The sequence below is a fragment of the Eucyclogobius newberryi genome, unplaced genomic scaffold (assembly GCF_026437365.1).
Source record: "Eucyclogobius newberryi isolate DKJ021-1_F unplaced genomic scaffold, fEucNew1.0.hap1 SCAF_17, whole genome shotgun sequence".
In the NCBI taxonomy this organism is placed as follows: domain Eukaryota; kingdom Metazoa; phylum Chordata; class Actinopteri; order Gobiiformes; family Gobiidae; genus Eucyclogobius; species Eucyclogobius newberryi.
The window spans coordinates 4,831,262-4,846,822 of NW_027315801.1; the positions used below are offsets into that span (position 1 = coordinate 4,831,262).

Below are 15,561 nucleotides of genomic sequence, written 5' to 3' on the forward strand. Positions count from 1 at the left end.
TCTGCCTGGATGAACTCCCTCTACACTAGATGAACTGCTCTTCACCTGCCTGGATGAACTTTTTCTACACTAGATGAACTGCTCCTCACCTGCCTGAGTGAATTCTCAATACACTTAAAGAACTGCTCCTCATCTGCCTGATGGACGCTCTCTACACTAGATGAATTGCTCTTCACCTGCCTGGATGAACTCTCACTCCACTAGATGTAGCTCCTCACCTGCCTGGATGAACTCTCACTACACTTAAAACACTGCTCCCCTTCTGCCTGGATGAACTCTCACTACACTTAAATAACTGCTCCTCACCTGCCTGGAGGAACTCTCACAACACTTAAAGAACTGCTCCTCTCCTGCCTGGATGAACGCTCTCTACACTAGATGAATTGCTCTTCGCCTACCTGGATGAACTCTCTCTACACTAGATGAATTGCTCTTCACCTGCCTGGATGAATTCTCTCAACACTAGATGAACGGCTCCTCATCTGCCTGGATGAACTCTCTCTACACTAGATGAATTGCTCTTCACCTGCCTGGATTAACTCTCACTCCACTAGATGTAGCTCATCACCTGCCTGGATGAACTCTCACTACACTTAAAGAACTGCTCCTCTCCTGCCTGGATGAACGCTCTCTACACTAGATGAATTGCTCTTCACCTGCCTGGATGAATTATCTCTACACTAGATGAACTGCTCCTCATCTGCCTGGATGAACTCTTTCTACATTAGAATTAATTGCTCTTCACCTGCCTGGATGAACACTCAACACTAGATGAACTGCTCGTCAGTTCTGGATCATCAACAGCCTGTCTGTGGGAGAAGAATCTCTCCTTCACTGTAGTTCTTTTTTATTAATTGTGGTTATACCTTTGTTTCTGTTTTTAGTTTCCTTTTTTTCCCTGTACAGTTCTTTTTGCTTACAGTTTGGGTGTGACAGTTGGTCACGTCACACCATTAGTTTATTCGACTGCAGCCGTCCCTCCCGAGCAAACCATCAAGCACCAACTAATCTGTCAGACACCATCCGCCCTCAACTACATACTTAGTTTTGGACGATACGTTATTCATATTTACACGATGCCAGGAAAACGGACGCTCCCGCTGTCACCGTCCAGTATAGCAGATGTGGCTCTGTTTGTCGGATTTAAGTGAATTATCCTGGACTGTACTGGAGGCTGAATCGGGGACACACAAATTGCTCGCCTACTTTAGAAAGTGGCCATTTTTGTATCCGAAAATGTGTTTGTCCCTTTTGTAACAGAGGGAAAAAACACTGAAAGATTGAAAAACAAGTACTAAACGAGAACTTGCAAATACAACGAGTCATGAAAATACCATATAACCAGCGAGTATTGATTAGTGAAGTTGTTTTGATACTGAAAATCTAATCCAAAGTACTTTATAAACAGTACTTTAGCTCTAGTTTAGTCCATTAGTGGTTCTTCCTCACCTGTTAGTGGTTCTTCCTCACCTGGTAGTGGTTTGGTAGTGGTTCTTTCTCACCTGGTTCATTCTCACCTGGTAGTCGTTCTTCCTGACCTGGTTCTTCCTCACCTGGTTCTTCCTCACCTGGTTCTTTCTCACCTGGTAATTGTTCTTCCTCACCGTTCTTCCACACCTGGCAGTCATTCTTCCTCACCTGGTTCTTCCTCACCTGGTAGTGGTTCTTTCTCACCTGGTTCTTCCTCACCTGGCAGTGGTTCTTCCTCACCTGGTAGTGGTTCTTCCTCACCTGTTTCTTCCTCACCTGGTTCTCCCTCACCTGGTTCTCCCTCACCTGGTTCTCCCTCACCTGGTAGTGGTTCTCCCTCACCTGGTTCTTCCTCACCTGGTAGTGGTTCTCCCTCACCTGGTTCTTTCTCACCTGGTAGTGGTTCTCCCTCACCTGGTTCTTTCTCACCTGGTAGTGGTTCTCCCTCAGTTGGTTCTTCCTCACCTGGTAGTGGTTCTCCCTCACCTGGTTCTTTCTCACCTGGTAGTGGTTCTCCCTCACCTGGTTCTTCCTCACCTGGTAGTGGTTCTCCCTCACCTGGTTCTTTCTCACCTGGTAGTGGTTCTCCCTCACCTGGTTCTTTCTCACCTGGTAGTGGTTCTCCCTCAGTTGGTTCTTCCTCACCTGGTAGTGGTTCTCCCTCACCTGGTTCTTTCTCACCTGGTAGTGGTTCTCCCTCACCTGGTTCTTCCTCACCTGGTAGTGGTTCTCCCTCACCTGGTTCTTTCTCACCTGGTAATGGTTCTCCCTCACTTGGTTCTTCCTCACCTGGTAGTGGTTCTCCCTCACCTGGTTCTTCCTCATCTGGTAGTGGTTCTCCCTCACCTGGTTCTTTCTCACCTGGTAGTGGTTCTCCCTCACCTGGTTCTTCCTCACCTGGTAGTGGTTCTTCCTCACCTGGTTCTTTCTCACCTGGTAGTGGTTCTCCCTCACCTGGTTCTTTCTCACCTGGTAGTGGTTCTCCCTCACTTGGTTCTTCCTCACCTGGTAGTCGTTCTTCCACTGCGTCTCGTGCTCCGGGCTCATGTGTCCCACCAGCTCCTGCACTTTGGACCTCCTCAGCGGGTTCTTGCCGGTCACGGAGCTCGGGTCGCTCGGGGTGTAGACGCGTTTGGCCGGGTTGAAGTCAACAATCTGGTTTGTGCTGTAGGCGCGTCTCCGTGGCGACATCTTACCATCCATCCCTGTGAATAAGTGTGTCATTAACTGCCAGAGTTCTCCCCCGAAGGCGAAGCAGGTCACGGTATTCACCTTAAACGATATAATTCAATAAATGATGGATGTAACGAATATTCACAATTATTGACACCAAAACAAATGTAAAATACCAAAACATTTTCTCATTCAAATAATCTAATAGATCAATTGTTTTCTTGTATGTGACCAGCTTTATGAATTTAAACTCACATTTACAACTTTAAAAACTCACAAAATTGCATTATACATTTGATGCTATTAATTCACTTGTTTGATGTAAATTTAATGTGACATAAACACAGATACAAAGGCTAGTGTACAGATTGAATTGAAATAACTTCACTTTGCTTCTAAAATGGTCACGATTACATATGTTTTAGACCTTAGAATTATAATAACCACAATTATCTATGAACCGAACAATCTTGACACCCCTGGTGTGTGTTCTCTTTGCAAATTATGCAAATTATTTGTTTGCAGCTTGTGCCTTTAAATTATACTAATTATTTAAAACATTTAAAGGTATTATCTTGCTTCATGGTTACTGTGTCAGTGGCAGAAAGTACCGTATTTACTTTGTAGTTGCACCAGCCAAAAAATGCATAATAGAGAAGAAAAAACATATATAAATGGCACTGGAGTATAAGTTGCATTTTTGGGGAAATGTATTTGATAAAATCCAAGACCAAGAACAGACATTTCATCTTGAAATGCAGTTTCAAATAATAACAGATTAGAGAACATGGTGAATAGGTGTACGTATGCTAATGCTAACACCTTCAGCTACATGAGGCACAGACAGAACTGTGGTAAGTGTCTGGTATGTTAACGTAACATATGAACAGTTATTCAGATAACTATAGCATAAAGAACATGTAACAAGTTTACCAAAGCATCACCTACACCTCCACCCCCTCATCCTCATCCTTAGCCTCCTCCTACACCTCCTCCTCTTCCTCCTCCTCATCCTCCTCTTCCTTCTCACCAAATCATTCAATCCATTGAATTCTTCTTCCTCTGTGCCACTTCTAAACAACTCCACAAACTCCGGAGGTAGAGGAAGTGCAGATTCTTCTTCTGCGTCGCTTAGAGCCTAGAGCGCCCTCTTGTGGTTGCCAGTGTGAAAATAATCAACATGTGAAATGCGTTTTCTATTGTGAAAATAACGAATAATATCACATACAAGTCGCTCTGGAGTATAAGTCGCACCCCGGCCAAAACTATGAAAAAAGGTGCGACTTAGAGTCTGGAAAATACGGTAGTTCCATTATTATCGTTCATCCCCCTATTTTTGTGTAGCAAGATATTGTGCTTCAAAATGTGTTATTGCGACGTGTTGTTTACGTTGCTGTTTCATGTGTTGGTTCTCAATCACACTAAATTATATGATTTTGAGTATTTTCAAGCATGTCCCGTGACTGAATGAAGTCGGTGCGGTAAAGTCTCACTCTCACCTGTGGCGTCTGCGTCGGCGACGATGGGGCTGTACTCCGGGTCTTGGATGGGCGGCGTTTCCCGACGGGACCCGTCGGCGCTGGTTTTGGCCGGATCTTCCTCTTGTGATTGGTAGAACACTGAGCTCGCTGACTCGGTGGAGCGCATCATGCTGTATCGCCTCCGTTTGTCCTGGTTTTTGACAAATCAGACACAAAGACAAAGGGGCTTTTATTTTGAAACTCCCACGGGATTTTTGAAGTATTGACGTATTACCCAGAATCCACTTTAACGCGTGTTTAGAGGACACATATAATGCATAAAAACGTTGAGCTTTTAACCATGTTATAGCACCGTTTCCTCATCAAAAACATAGCTGGAGTTGTTTAGCTTCATTCATGATTGTTGGATGAATCCTAGTGAATAAGTCCTCTCACTCCTCAGAAAATACCCCAGTCTTATGTAGAGATGTCACGATTATTAGGTTAATCGATGATCGTGATTATTCAGGTCACAATAACAGTGAGAACCAAAAAATAATAATTGTGCCGTTTTTTAATCACCATAATCGTAGCACTAAAATTTTATCTTGTGACATCAATATTCAAAACGTACCTTATTTTAAGTTCTAAAACGAGCAAAGCAAAGGTACAAGAGCATGTTTAAATGCCAATCACTTCATAGAATATTCATTATACAGTTTGTGTCCAATAAAGGTGCACTTTGTAGCTTTTCCTCTCCAGATGTTATTGCTCAGCATGGAATATTCCATGCAATATTTGTATTGTTATCAGCCTATAAGCATGCCCTTTAAACATGCCCTTGAGTAAGTTTGGCATTTCATATTTTAAAACAAAAAGATGTTTATAACAAACAAAATCACACTTGGACCGCTGCTGTTTCCCTGGGACCTACTGTGTAATTCCCATTGCAGGCAGTAGATGGCGCCACCGCTCATTTCACGGCATAAACTTGTCTGTTTACCAACTGGTCTCAGCACACAGTTGTACTGATCCTGATGAGACGGGAGAAGACTCTCAGAGCTGCGTCACAGATCGAGAAAAGGGCGGTAATCCAGGAGATTCTGAGTGTTTTTGAGGCTCGGAGGGGAGAGGACTTTCTAACCAGGATTCATCAAACTAGCGTGAATGCAGCTAATGCTACCCCAACTGTGTTTTATGAGGGAGCACTGTTAGAACATGGTAAAAAGCTCAAAAAAGTCAATTGTACATAATATGTGCCCTTAGAACTTATCAATCTTGCTTTTATTCAATTACGGGCACATTTACTGCTAAAACACGTCGATCTGTTTAATGCTATACTGCGGAACATCCCAGACAAAGCATTAACACCACATAGTTACACAGTACGCCCAGGCTAATGGGGATCTCTGTTGCTTGTTTCCCACTGCATAAAACACTCGGCTCAAACACCAATCGCACACCGAAAGCCTCGTGAGCCACAGGGTTCAGGCCACATCGTTTTGTACCTCGGCTAAACGCTTTCGTCAGGAACATTACGGCGGCGGCGGCTTGTGTTTTGGCACTCACAGATCTGGGGTTGGCGTGGTAGCGGGTGGTATCGCAGACCACGCAGTATCCAATCAGACTGTCGCCGGGGAAGAGGAAAGTGCTGCCCACGGGAGAGAGGAGGGCTTCTTTGGTCTCGGGGAAAAGCCACTCGATGGAAATGTCGCTTAGAACCGGGGACATCGTTTTCTTCAGGGATTTGATCATCTGCGGCGCAAAGAGAAAACAGTTAAATGACAGGGTTTTTACTCTGGACGGGAGGCATGAAGTGCCGCTGAGATATGATGCCATAATTATAGACAACGAACGAAATGAAATGACACGTTTCATGCAATGCAAAAAACGACTTCATCGTTCTATTTTATTTATTTGTCAGGATCAAAGTCAAAGCTCATCATCAGACACATTTACGAGGGTTAGGACAATTGGACAAGACGTAGCGTGTTGTGTTTTTGTTCTTAGAGACCGTTCTGTGCTGTGTTCTTTTTCAAACCATTTCATGCGCTCTGGTCATGTTCTGTGTTTTATGTTCTTTATACGTTCTAAAAAAAAAAGAAAAAGCAATATCAACGCAAAGTATTTTAGAAAAACACCTGTAATTGCAATTAAAAATGTCTAGTATTTAATCAGCCTTCATTTTAACCACCAAAAAAGTAATTCAGTTTAAGTCTTAGTCTGTTTTTCTTTTTACATAAAATTAGTTTTTAGTTTTAGTCTTGATTTACTGAAATATTTCCATTTTAGTTTAGTTTCGACTTGACTAAATCGTTGTAAATTGTTTTAATTAGCCAGAAAGTATATATTTATTAACTTTAATAAACTGTTTTGCTTCATGAACACGTTTCTTGGACATGGAGTTTGTTTCTGCTTCGGTTTGAGGTTCTGGGACTGAAAAGTGGAACTTGGACCAAGTAATCTCATTTTTATTATTTCAACGAAAACATTAGTACTTTATTTGACAACATCTATTTTAGTCAGACAAAAATGCGTCTCATTTTGTCCGTCGTCGCCCCCTGCTGTCTCTGAGCGATAAAACCAGACTTGTAAAGTTTGCCGACGTCGACCCGAAGTCGACTCTCCTGAGAAACCCTGACTCTTTTGTTACATTTTGCAACTTGAAATGGGGCTGATCTTTATGTATTTATGTATTAACGTTTGGAGAACACAGCTTTTGAAGTTTTTTAAAGATAAAAAAGTTCAAATGAAATTATAAAACATCTTTAGGCTGGAGAATATTTCCGTTTCCACATTAAAGCTCACGTTGAGAGGGCAAACTGACCAAAACAACTGAAAAAAATGGGTTTTATCTGGCTTTATAGGGCCCGTTGTCGTGGTTACTGCGACCAAAAGCGACGGACGCAAACCTTGGGCTGCAGCCTCTCTCCGTCCGACAGAAACTCCGCCGCTCCTCTGGACACCGTGGCCACGCCCTGTACCAGCCGCCGGCAGGCGCTCTGGCCGATACCGAACGTGAAGCACCTGCACACGACAAGCCGAGGCGCACGAAACCTCCGATAAGTCACCAATAAGTCATTCATATCCACGCATATTACTGCACTGTACACACGCGTCCTCATACTGTATGTAATGGTGTTAATGTGGTGGTGTGGGCTGTGTGAGATAATAACAAATTTATAAACATTATTATTGCAATATTTACATTTTGACACAATGACACAAGTTTATTACAAAAAACACATTTAAAAACTCATATATTTCTCAAGTCAAACGGTGCCAAAATAACCATTAACATGACTTAAAGGGGACATATGCACTTTAATGTGGTTTTAACATCATTACAACAGTGTTTCCTCATCACTCACTCTGAAGTTGTATTTTGATTGATTTCTGCATTTTTTACTTTTTTATTTGTTATTTATTTGGTCGGGACAGTACATGTTCATGAGCTATAAACACGCCGGATTGAGGCGATTGGCTCAATTCCATCCGTTGTCCCGCGTTCACTCTCACAACACTCTCTCATTATAACGCCACAAACCCCCTAGCTCCGCTCACATGAGGGGGAGGAGGAGGAGGAAGAGGAGGATGAGGGGGAGGAGGAGGAGGAAGAGGAGGATGAGGGGGAGGAGGAGGATGAGGGGGAGGAGGTGTAGGAGGAAGAGGAGGGGGAGGAGGAGGAAGAGGAGGATGAGGGGGAGGAGGTGTAGGAGGAGGAGGAAGAGTAGGAGGTGTAGGAGGAGGACAAGGATGAGGGGGTGGAGGTGTAGGAGGAGGACGAGGATGAGGGAGAGGAGGAGGAGGAGGGGGAGGAGGTGTAGGAGGAGGAGGAAGAGGTGTAGGAGGAGGACGAGGATGAGGGGGAGGAGGTGTAGTTGGAGGAGGAGGTGTAGGAGGAGGACGAGGATGAGGAGGAGTTAAACCCACCACAGTTGCCACAGTAAAGGGGGTTACACACCGCGGCGTCCGAAGCATCCAGTTTACATTCAAAGTCTATATAAACGCGCGTCAAATGCGTTCTATGTTTTTGCGGCGCGATTCCTGCGTTTTTGTACGTTTTCGACGCTTTGGCCGCGCGTATGAGGCGTCCAAAGCGGCCGGTGCATCATGTTCAGCTTTGTTCAACTTTCTGCGGCAGATGCGCCGCAGCAGCCAATCAGAGATGACGTGCTACGCACGACCTGGAAAAAGACCCAAAACAAACCCGCAAGATAAAAAAAATCCTTAACAAACAGCTCTTGGAGCAAATAATGATATTGACTAAACTCTGCTCAGCTCTGAAGTATATGCGGGTTGTAAAGTTAATAAACCGAAGCCATGGTCTTCCATTTACACCACGAGAAAAGCAACACAGCAAATGTACAGGCGTCTAACTTCTGCGTCTCACTTCTATTTGATGCCGCGGTGTGTACTAGGCTTTAAACCCGCCACAGTGAAACCCGCCACACTTGCCTGACGTATCGTGCGTGGCTCCGCACCAGCTCGATAACTCTGCCCGTGTTGCTGACCGCTCCGTCGGTCAGCAGGAAGAGCAGGCGCGGGTGGCTGCTGAACGCCGGCTGCCTCAGGATCCAGGAGAGCGGCGCGAGGATGTTGGTGCCGCCCATGTCCGCCCGGATCTTTCTGACGTAATCGCAGGCCAAGGCGAGCGCATCCTGGGAACATCACCATGACGTCATGACATGGCGTTGGACTGCTATCATGAGTTGGCCTTTGTCACTAAAATACCAGGTTCATTGCTTGTGTATTTAGCTTTTTGAATACTTCATATGAAAAAAGTACTTAGGTAATTAGGGGAAAAACAAATCCAAACCGGGAACTGTGCCTTTCAGTTGTTCTATTTATATTTTGACAAGGCTTATTATTATGACTCATGACAAAATAACACATAATAAAGTATCTGTGCTGGATTTTTGTCCATGTGCACGAGCAAACTGGGTTTTGCCCTGGTACAATTTATTGTACAATTATTGCAAGTCAAAATGAGACCGTGTCTCAAATTCAAAGTGCTTTATCATGAGACGGTCTAAATATACTGCACCACATCTCTCACGCAACAGCTACGGCGATGGCGGCTAAGCACATTTAATAATCAAATCAAAGTTAAGCGCAGTACATCCAGAACGCTGCTGCTCGGGACCTGACGAGAACCAGGAAGTACCATCACATTAGTCCTGTGCTCAGGTCTCTGTACTGCCCCCTGTGGCTCAGAGAAGAGACTTTAAAGCGGGTCTCTCCTTACCTGACCAGCCAGTCCCTCCCACATTCTGTTCGAATGCAGAAGGGTCTGGAATCGGACCATTGGGGGGGCATAAAAAAAACTCTCCAAGCATGAACCGGTCCAACCACCGCCGCTAACTTGTGTCATGTGTCTCTCAAATGAGGAAGACTTTGTGTCACGTGTCTCTCAAATGAGGAAGACTTTGTGTCACGTGTCTCTCAAATGCAGAAGACTTTGTGTCACGTGTCTCTCAAATGCAGAAGACTTTGTGTCACGTGTCTCTCAAATGCAGAAGACTTTGTGTCACGTGTCTCTCAAATGCAGAAGACTTTGTGTCACGTTGCTCTCAAATGCAGAAGACTTTATGTCACGTGTCTCTCAAATGCAGAAGACTTTGTGTCACGTGTCTCTCAAATGCAGAAGACTTTGTGTCACGTGTCTCTCAAATGCAGAAGACTTTGTGTCACGTTGCTCTCAAATGCAGAAGACTTTATGTCACGTGTCTCTCAAATGCAGAAGACTTTGTGTCACGTGTCTCTCAAAAACGCAAGACTTTGTGTCACGTGTCTCTCAAATGCAGAAGACTTTGTGTCACGTGTCTCTCAAATATATTCGGAACATTCAGAACAAAATCTATAACTTCATTTACCTGAGAGTTACAGAGTTTAGTGCGTCGCTTGTTGACTCAAAAGAAGTCGATAACGTTTCTCAGTCTGTGTAATTTCATTCTTTCCTCATAATCCACCATGTTTGTTTAGACACGAACGATCAATGCGTTTGTCTGATTGGTCAATCACTTCCTTTGGAAATTGGAGCGACTGGATTGGATCCCAGACCATCACGGTTTTGTAAAGTAGTCTGTCGAAACGTGTTGGGTATGGCTAGTCACGCAATGTCTCTTCATGGCCTAGCACCAAAGTACATCTCAGTCATGTCAGTCCCATACGAACCGGATTTAGAGAGTCCGGATGAATCCTGAAAACCAGGAAGTGCACTGGTAGCATGCTAGTTATTCTTAGCTTTACCGTGACCTCTGAGGTTCAAGGAATGCGTTACGAAAGTGAAGAAAAACTCTTATTCTGTCGGGTTTAGAATTACATTATGTCCATAAAGTCGTCATAACTCATTTGTCTAATGTTGTGGCTTTAATCTGCATTCGTCCGGACAATGTACTGGGACATTTTCCAGTCCTAGTTGTTGGCGTCACCGTTGAAACACGCCTTCTTTTGCCAAACGACACAACAACAGCAGCAAGTAAACAGCGCTGAAAAACGTTTCCATCGGCCGGCGAGTGGCTTTACCTCCTCGTAGTTTTGGCTGACGCTGAAGAGAGACTTGAACGTGGAGCCGAACCCCACCACGTTGAACATGCAGCCGGGCACCAGGCTCTTCAGGATCACCACCATGGCGTCCTGCGAGGGGGGAAACGGAGAGAAACGGGATGGGTCAAAACGCCCATGGCAACGCGTTCGCCAAAACTGGGACGGCACCGTGGCCTTAAGTTTTCAAAGTTTTGTTGGTAGTTTGTGCGATGACAAGCGAAACCAAAATGTATGTATTATCAAATTAAACTGTAGGATGAACTAGAGGAATAAACTATTTCAGATTTTGTATTAATACACACTTTATTCGTAATTAATCTCTATATTTCAACCTTTATAATGTCACAAAGTACAATCGAAATAATAGTTTGATTGGTCGACTAATCGGATAAAAAGTGACAAAACAGTAAATGTAGTAGGGCCAGTGCTATTTACTTAATCGATTATTCTAGCGATTGTTCTTTCGATTAATCGATTAGAGCGGCCAGAAAATATGGGATTTATGGTCAATTTTACCCGGATTGAGCTGAACCGAGGACGTCCCGATGTAGATTATTCACAGATATAAATGGCATTAAAAAGACATGACAGTTGCACATTTCTAGTGTAAATATACGTGATTCTTGCTCTGTCTGAGTCATAAAACCTCTCAGATCGTGGCGTGTTTTGGAGTACTCGATTACTCAATTAGCCGACAACACCGATTGTTTGCGCTGAACTGATTAACGAATAGTGCAGGAGATTGTGAATGAGTAGAAAGAACTCAAAACTCAAACAATGAAATCACAACAAGAAGAACACAACACAAAGAAAACAAAGCCTATTATTTGATTTGGACTTAATTTCATGTTCGATACTGCAAAAAATAACACGACCAGTTCTTTTGTGAATAAAAACAAAATTGTAGATCGACACGTTTCAATCAACAATAATTTCCAAGCCTTTTTCTGTTCGTTAAATCCCCTGATAATTTCCCTGTCGGTCACAAAAGTATTTCTTGGTAGAACTATTATTATTATTATTTTTATATATTTCAATTGTGTGTTATTTAGGTTAACATAAATTACCATCACAATCGAAGAGGAGCAGAGAGAGGGAAAAAAATCGTATGAAAATCTGCCACTTTCTTGAAATTTAAAACAAAAAATACATATAAAAATAAAACACAAAATGGTTCTCAACACATTTTGTTTTTTAAATGTTTTCAATTTACGTTAGCAAAAAATAATCTTTCGCTAATGAGGTGCTAAATGTCTCGTACGGCTAATGTTCTGTAACGTGTCCAAAGGCTGTCGGGACGAGGAAGTGTGCGAGAGTGAAAGAAGGCAATTTATGACGACGACGACGACGACGACGACGACGACGACAACGACGACAACGACAACAACAACACTTTACTCCTTTTAAAACAAGCTCTGTAGTTTTCAAGTTACGAAAAGAGCAAATCAAAATGTTAAGTTGATATTTCAGCGACACACACACAAAACACACTCATAAAATACAGACACAGAGACTAAACCAGGACTAAACCTGGACTATACCAGGACTCAACCAGGACTAAACCAGGACTAAAGCAGGACTAAACCAGGACTAAAGCAGGACTAAAGCAGGACTAAAGCAGGACTAAACCAGGACTAAATCAGGACTAAACCAGGACTAAAACCAGGACTATACCAGGACTATACCAGGACTGAACCAGGACTGAACCAGGACTGAACCAGGACTGAACCAGGACTGAACCAGGACTAAACCAGGACTAAACCAGGACTGAACCAGGACTGAACCAGGACTAAAGCAGGACTAAACCAGGACTAAAGCAGGACTAAAGCAGGACTAAAGCAGGACTAAATCAGGACTAAACCAGGACTAAAACCAGGACTATACCAGGACTGAACCAGGACTGAACCAGGACTAAACCAGGACTGAACCAGGACTGAACCAGGACTAAACCAGGACTAAACCAGGACTAAACCAGGACTATACCAGGTCTGAACCTGGACTAAACCTGGTCTAAACCTGGTCTAAAGTTCCTGTAGAGTCTGTGGTTGTGAGCTGTTGTTGTTTTCTGTCCGTTGCTGCAGAAAGTGGAGCTGCTGCACAGTTTTAACTGAGTCGGGCCTGAATAATGTATTTGAATCTTTTACCCTGTGAGAAAATGAAATGAGCGAAAGTCAATTTGCTTTAACAACACGAGCCAATTCAATATGTAATTCTGAGTGATATTTACAGAGAGATTTCCTGAAAGATGAGTGATTAGAGGCCGCTGCAGCGTCTCTGGCTCCGAGCCCAGACTCTCTCACAGGCAGAAGAAGCACATGCTGAAGTTTAACAGGATTAAAGACCCATTAAACTCAGACTGAAGCAGGGACTGAACCAAGAATATAACTAATCATCACTATTAAACAATAAACATGACCAAATAACAATGAAATATTTAATTTTCTTACATTCCCATTGTCTAATTGTCTACAAAGGAGTAGAAGGGCCATCACAAATAAAATAAATATGCGGCCATTACGAGAATAAACTCGCAATATTTCAACATTAAAGTAATCATTTTACAAGATTAAAGTCAACCCAGGAAAAAGTTTTAATTTTACGAGAATAAAGTCGTAGTCAAAAGAAAGATGTCATTTTCCAAATATAAAGTCGACATTTAAACGTTTAGTTTAGGGGCCGACGTCAATGTTCCGATTCAAAGTCACGTTGACCACCACAGCCAGAGAATGGGCTTTGATGAGTAAAAAGTGTAGAACTACATTAAAAAAGTGTTTGCTGGACTTTAAAACGATGTCCCACGTGTGTAATGATTATAAGACAGATGCCACTGTAGTTTAGCAGCACTTCTTCTGTTACTCAGCGTTCACAAACTGTTGGATCAACCTTCTACTCTCTCCGTGGCGTCGCCGTGCCACAGCCGCCGCAGGCCCGGGCCCGGGGGCCTGTACAGGGTCTGGAGCACCGGGCCTTGTACAGGGTCCGGGGGCCTGTACAGGGTCTGGAGCACCGGGCCCTGTACAGGGTCCGTGGGCCTGTACAGGGTCCACAAGCCCATAGTGCAGAGTTGTAAAACCTATGCACACAAATAGCTCATATAACTTTGAACAAAGTTTAGAAGGATGAAGTCAAGAGGCTGAAGTCGAGGGAGCAGATTATTGGTGAAAATCGTCACCTGCTGCGGCTGTGGCTCTGAGCGCGGTCAGTGTCCTGCCCAGGGTCCAGGAGCTGAGCTCCACACGCAGCAGGACATAGGGTCATGGGGAGAATTATTGTTTGTGATGTTCAAAAGGTTCACATTATAAAGTTCAACATCTATTGTGGGCTTTTGTGTTAACTTCTAACTCATCCAAGACAAGCACCATTTACGTCCTGGTCGTGGTGCTGAAATCGACTCTCGGTTGGTCCCTTATTATCTTTATTCTTGTAGTGCTCTGACTTTATTCTCATAATATGACTTTTAATCTCATAATATTGTGATTGAAATGTTACGACTTTATTCTCGTAGTGCCCATGTATTTTTTAATTTGCAATATTGACCTAATGTGTTGATAAAACTACAATATCTAATTTCTGACTCTTGTAGAAAAACAGCTCCTTTTGGCGGCTGGTTTAAAGTGGTTTAAAAGAGTGGCTTGAGTGGAGGATCCTTGGAGCGCGCTGATGTTACCTGCCTGTTCGTGGACGATCTAATGCCTAGCAACAACCGCAGGAGACCGAGGACTCAAAAGGCTTCTTTGCGCAACTGCCGTCGGCTCAATAGTCAACAACATCAAGTGAACGCAGCGGGAAAAGGAAGCAAATACAACGCAGAGTACAAGCAAGCAGGGCTACTATTGAACGAGGTCAAGCGCTTCAAGGAGATGGATACGTTAAATACTTGTAAGGAAAGTATTACAGGTATATTCTGCTGAAGTTCTGCCATTGCTGTCGTGCATGTGCGGCTCCTACGTTCATACATGGCCCCTGAGAAAATCGCGCACATAACTGCAGGGTGTAAAATCCTGGCATGTTAAAGCGTGTATGGAGGCCGGCATAGTGTACGGGGGGCATCTGCGCGGGGTACGGACTGGAAACCCCAAGGTCAAAGTGGGAAACACCTCCGGAAAAGGCGGTGGAGCCGAGATCCTGTGGGACGTCCCGATACAGGCCGACAGAATGGTCCGCATTTTGTTACGTCACGGCCATATTCCAAAATGCATTCGTCCTTCTGTTGATGCTAGCTGGTCTCCCGTGATCCCGCCGCCGCCAAGCTTCACTGTATGCGTGGCTCCAGATATGACGCTCGTTGTTTGGTCTGAGACTCCTTCAAGCAGCCGTCATGTGCCGTTTTTGACGCAGATAATCCATTTGATACAATAATATAACAAAATGTGGCGAGCACAAGGGTGAAACGACACTCCCAGAACGAAGGTCATCTGCGTCATCTGCGCTTCAAGACGACCGAAGCCAAGAGAGGGGCGGAGCCAAGAGAGGGGCGGAGCTGTCTACTGGTCACCGCCCGATTGGATCCCGGATGAGGAAGTGAAGCACAAAACACTGGTGATTCGAAAGACGTATAACGACGTTCTAAACTCCCACGCATCACTGAAATAAAGGGAACGCCTCTGTTTGACTTGTAGAGGAGGACGTACTCAGACTAGAGCTCTGGATCCCGCGCCACTCGAAACATCGGCACAAAATACCTTGACTCTGTTGATATTGACTCCGCTCATGCTGCCGCTGCGGTCGATGAGGAAGACGAACTCGCCGTGGACCTTCCTCAGATCGGCGCAGACGGACTTCAGGTCGGGACAGAAGTTCAGCATCACCACCGGGTTGTGCAGGATGTCTTTGTGGAGACGTTTGCGAATGACCTCCACCTGTGAAACGGAGAGGTAACGTTTCATAATCATGTTTCTGTGTCTGAATC

The 15,561-nt window shown here is 44.1% G+C and overlaps 1 protein-coding gene across 1 annotated transcript in view; it reads right to left on the reverse strand.

The window, feature by feature from the left end:
• vwa5b1 (von Willebrand factor A domain containing 5B1) overlaps positions 1-15,561 on the reverse strand; it is a 69,268-nt gene that overhangs the window by 22,290 nt on the left and 31,417 nt on the right. The window contains exons 8-14 of the mRNA XM_072448830.1: positions 15,335-15,511; positions 10,632-10,742; positions 8,562-8,764; positions 7,016-7,130; positions 5,673-5,858; positions 4,143-4,314; positions 2,476-2,675 (exon numbers count right to left, since the gene is read on the reverse strand). Coding sequence (XP_072304931.1) covers positions 2,476-2,675; positions 4,143-4,314; positions 5,673-5,858; positions 7,016-7,130; positions 8,562-8,764; positions 10,632-10,742; positions 15,335-15,511 — 1,164 coding nt within the window. The remainder of the gene's footprint in view (positions 1-2,475; positions 2,676-4,142; positions 4,315-5,672; positions 5,859-7,015; positions 7,131-8,561; positions 8,765-10,631; positions 10,743-15,334; positions 15,512-15,561) is intronic.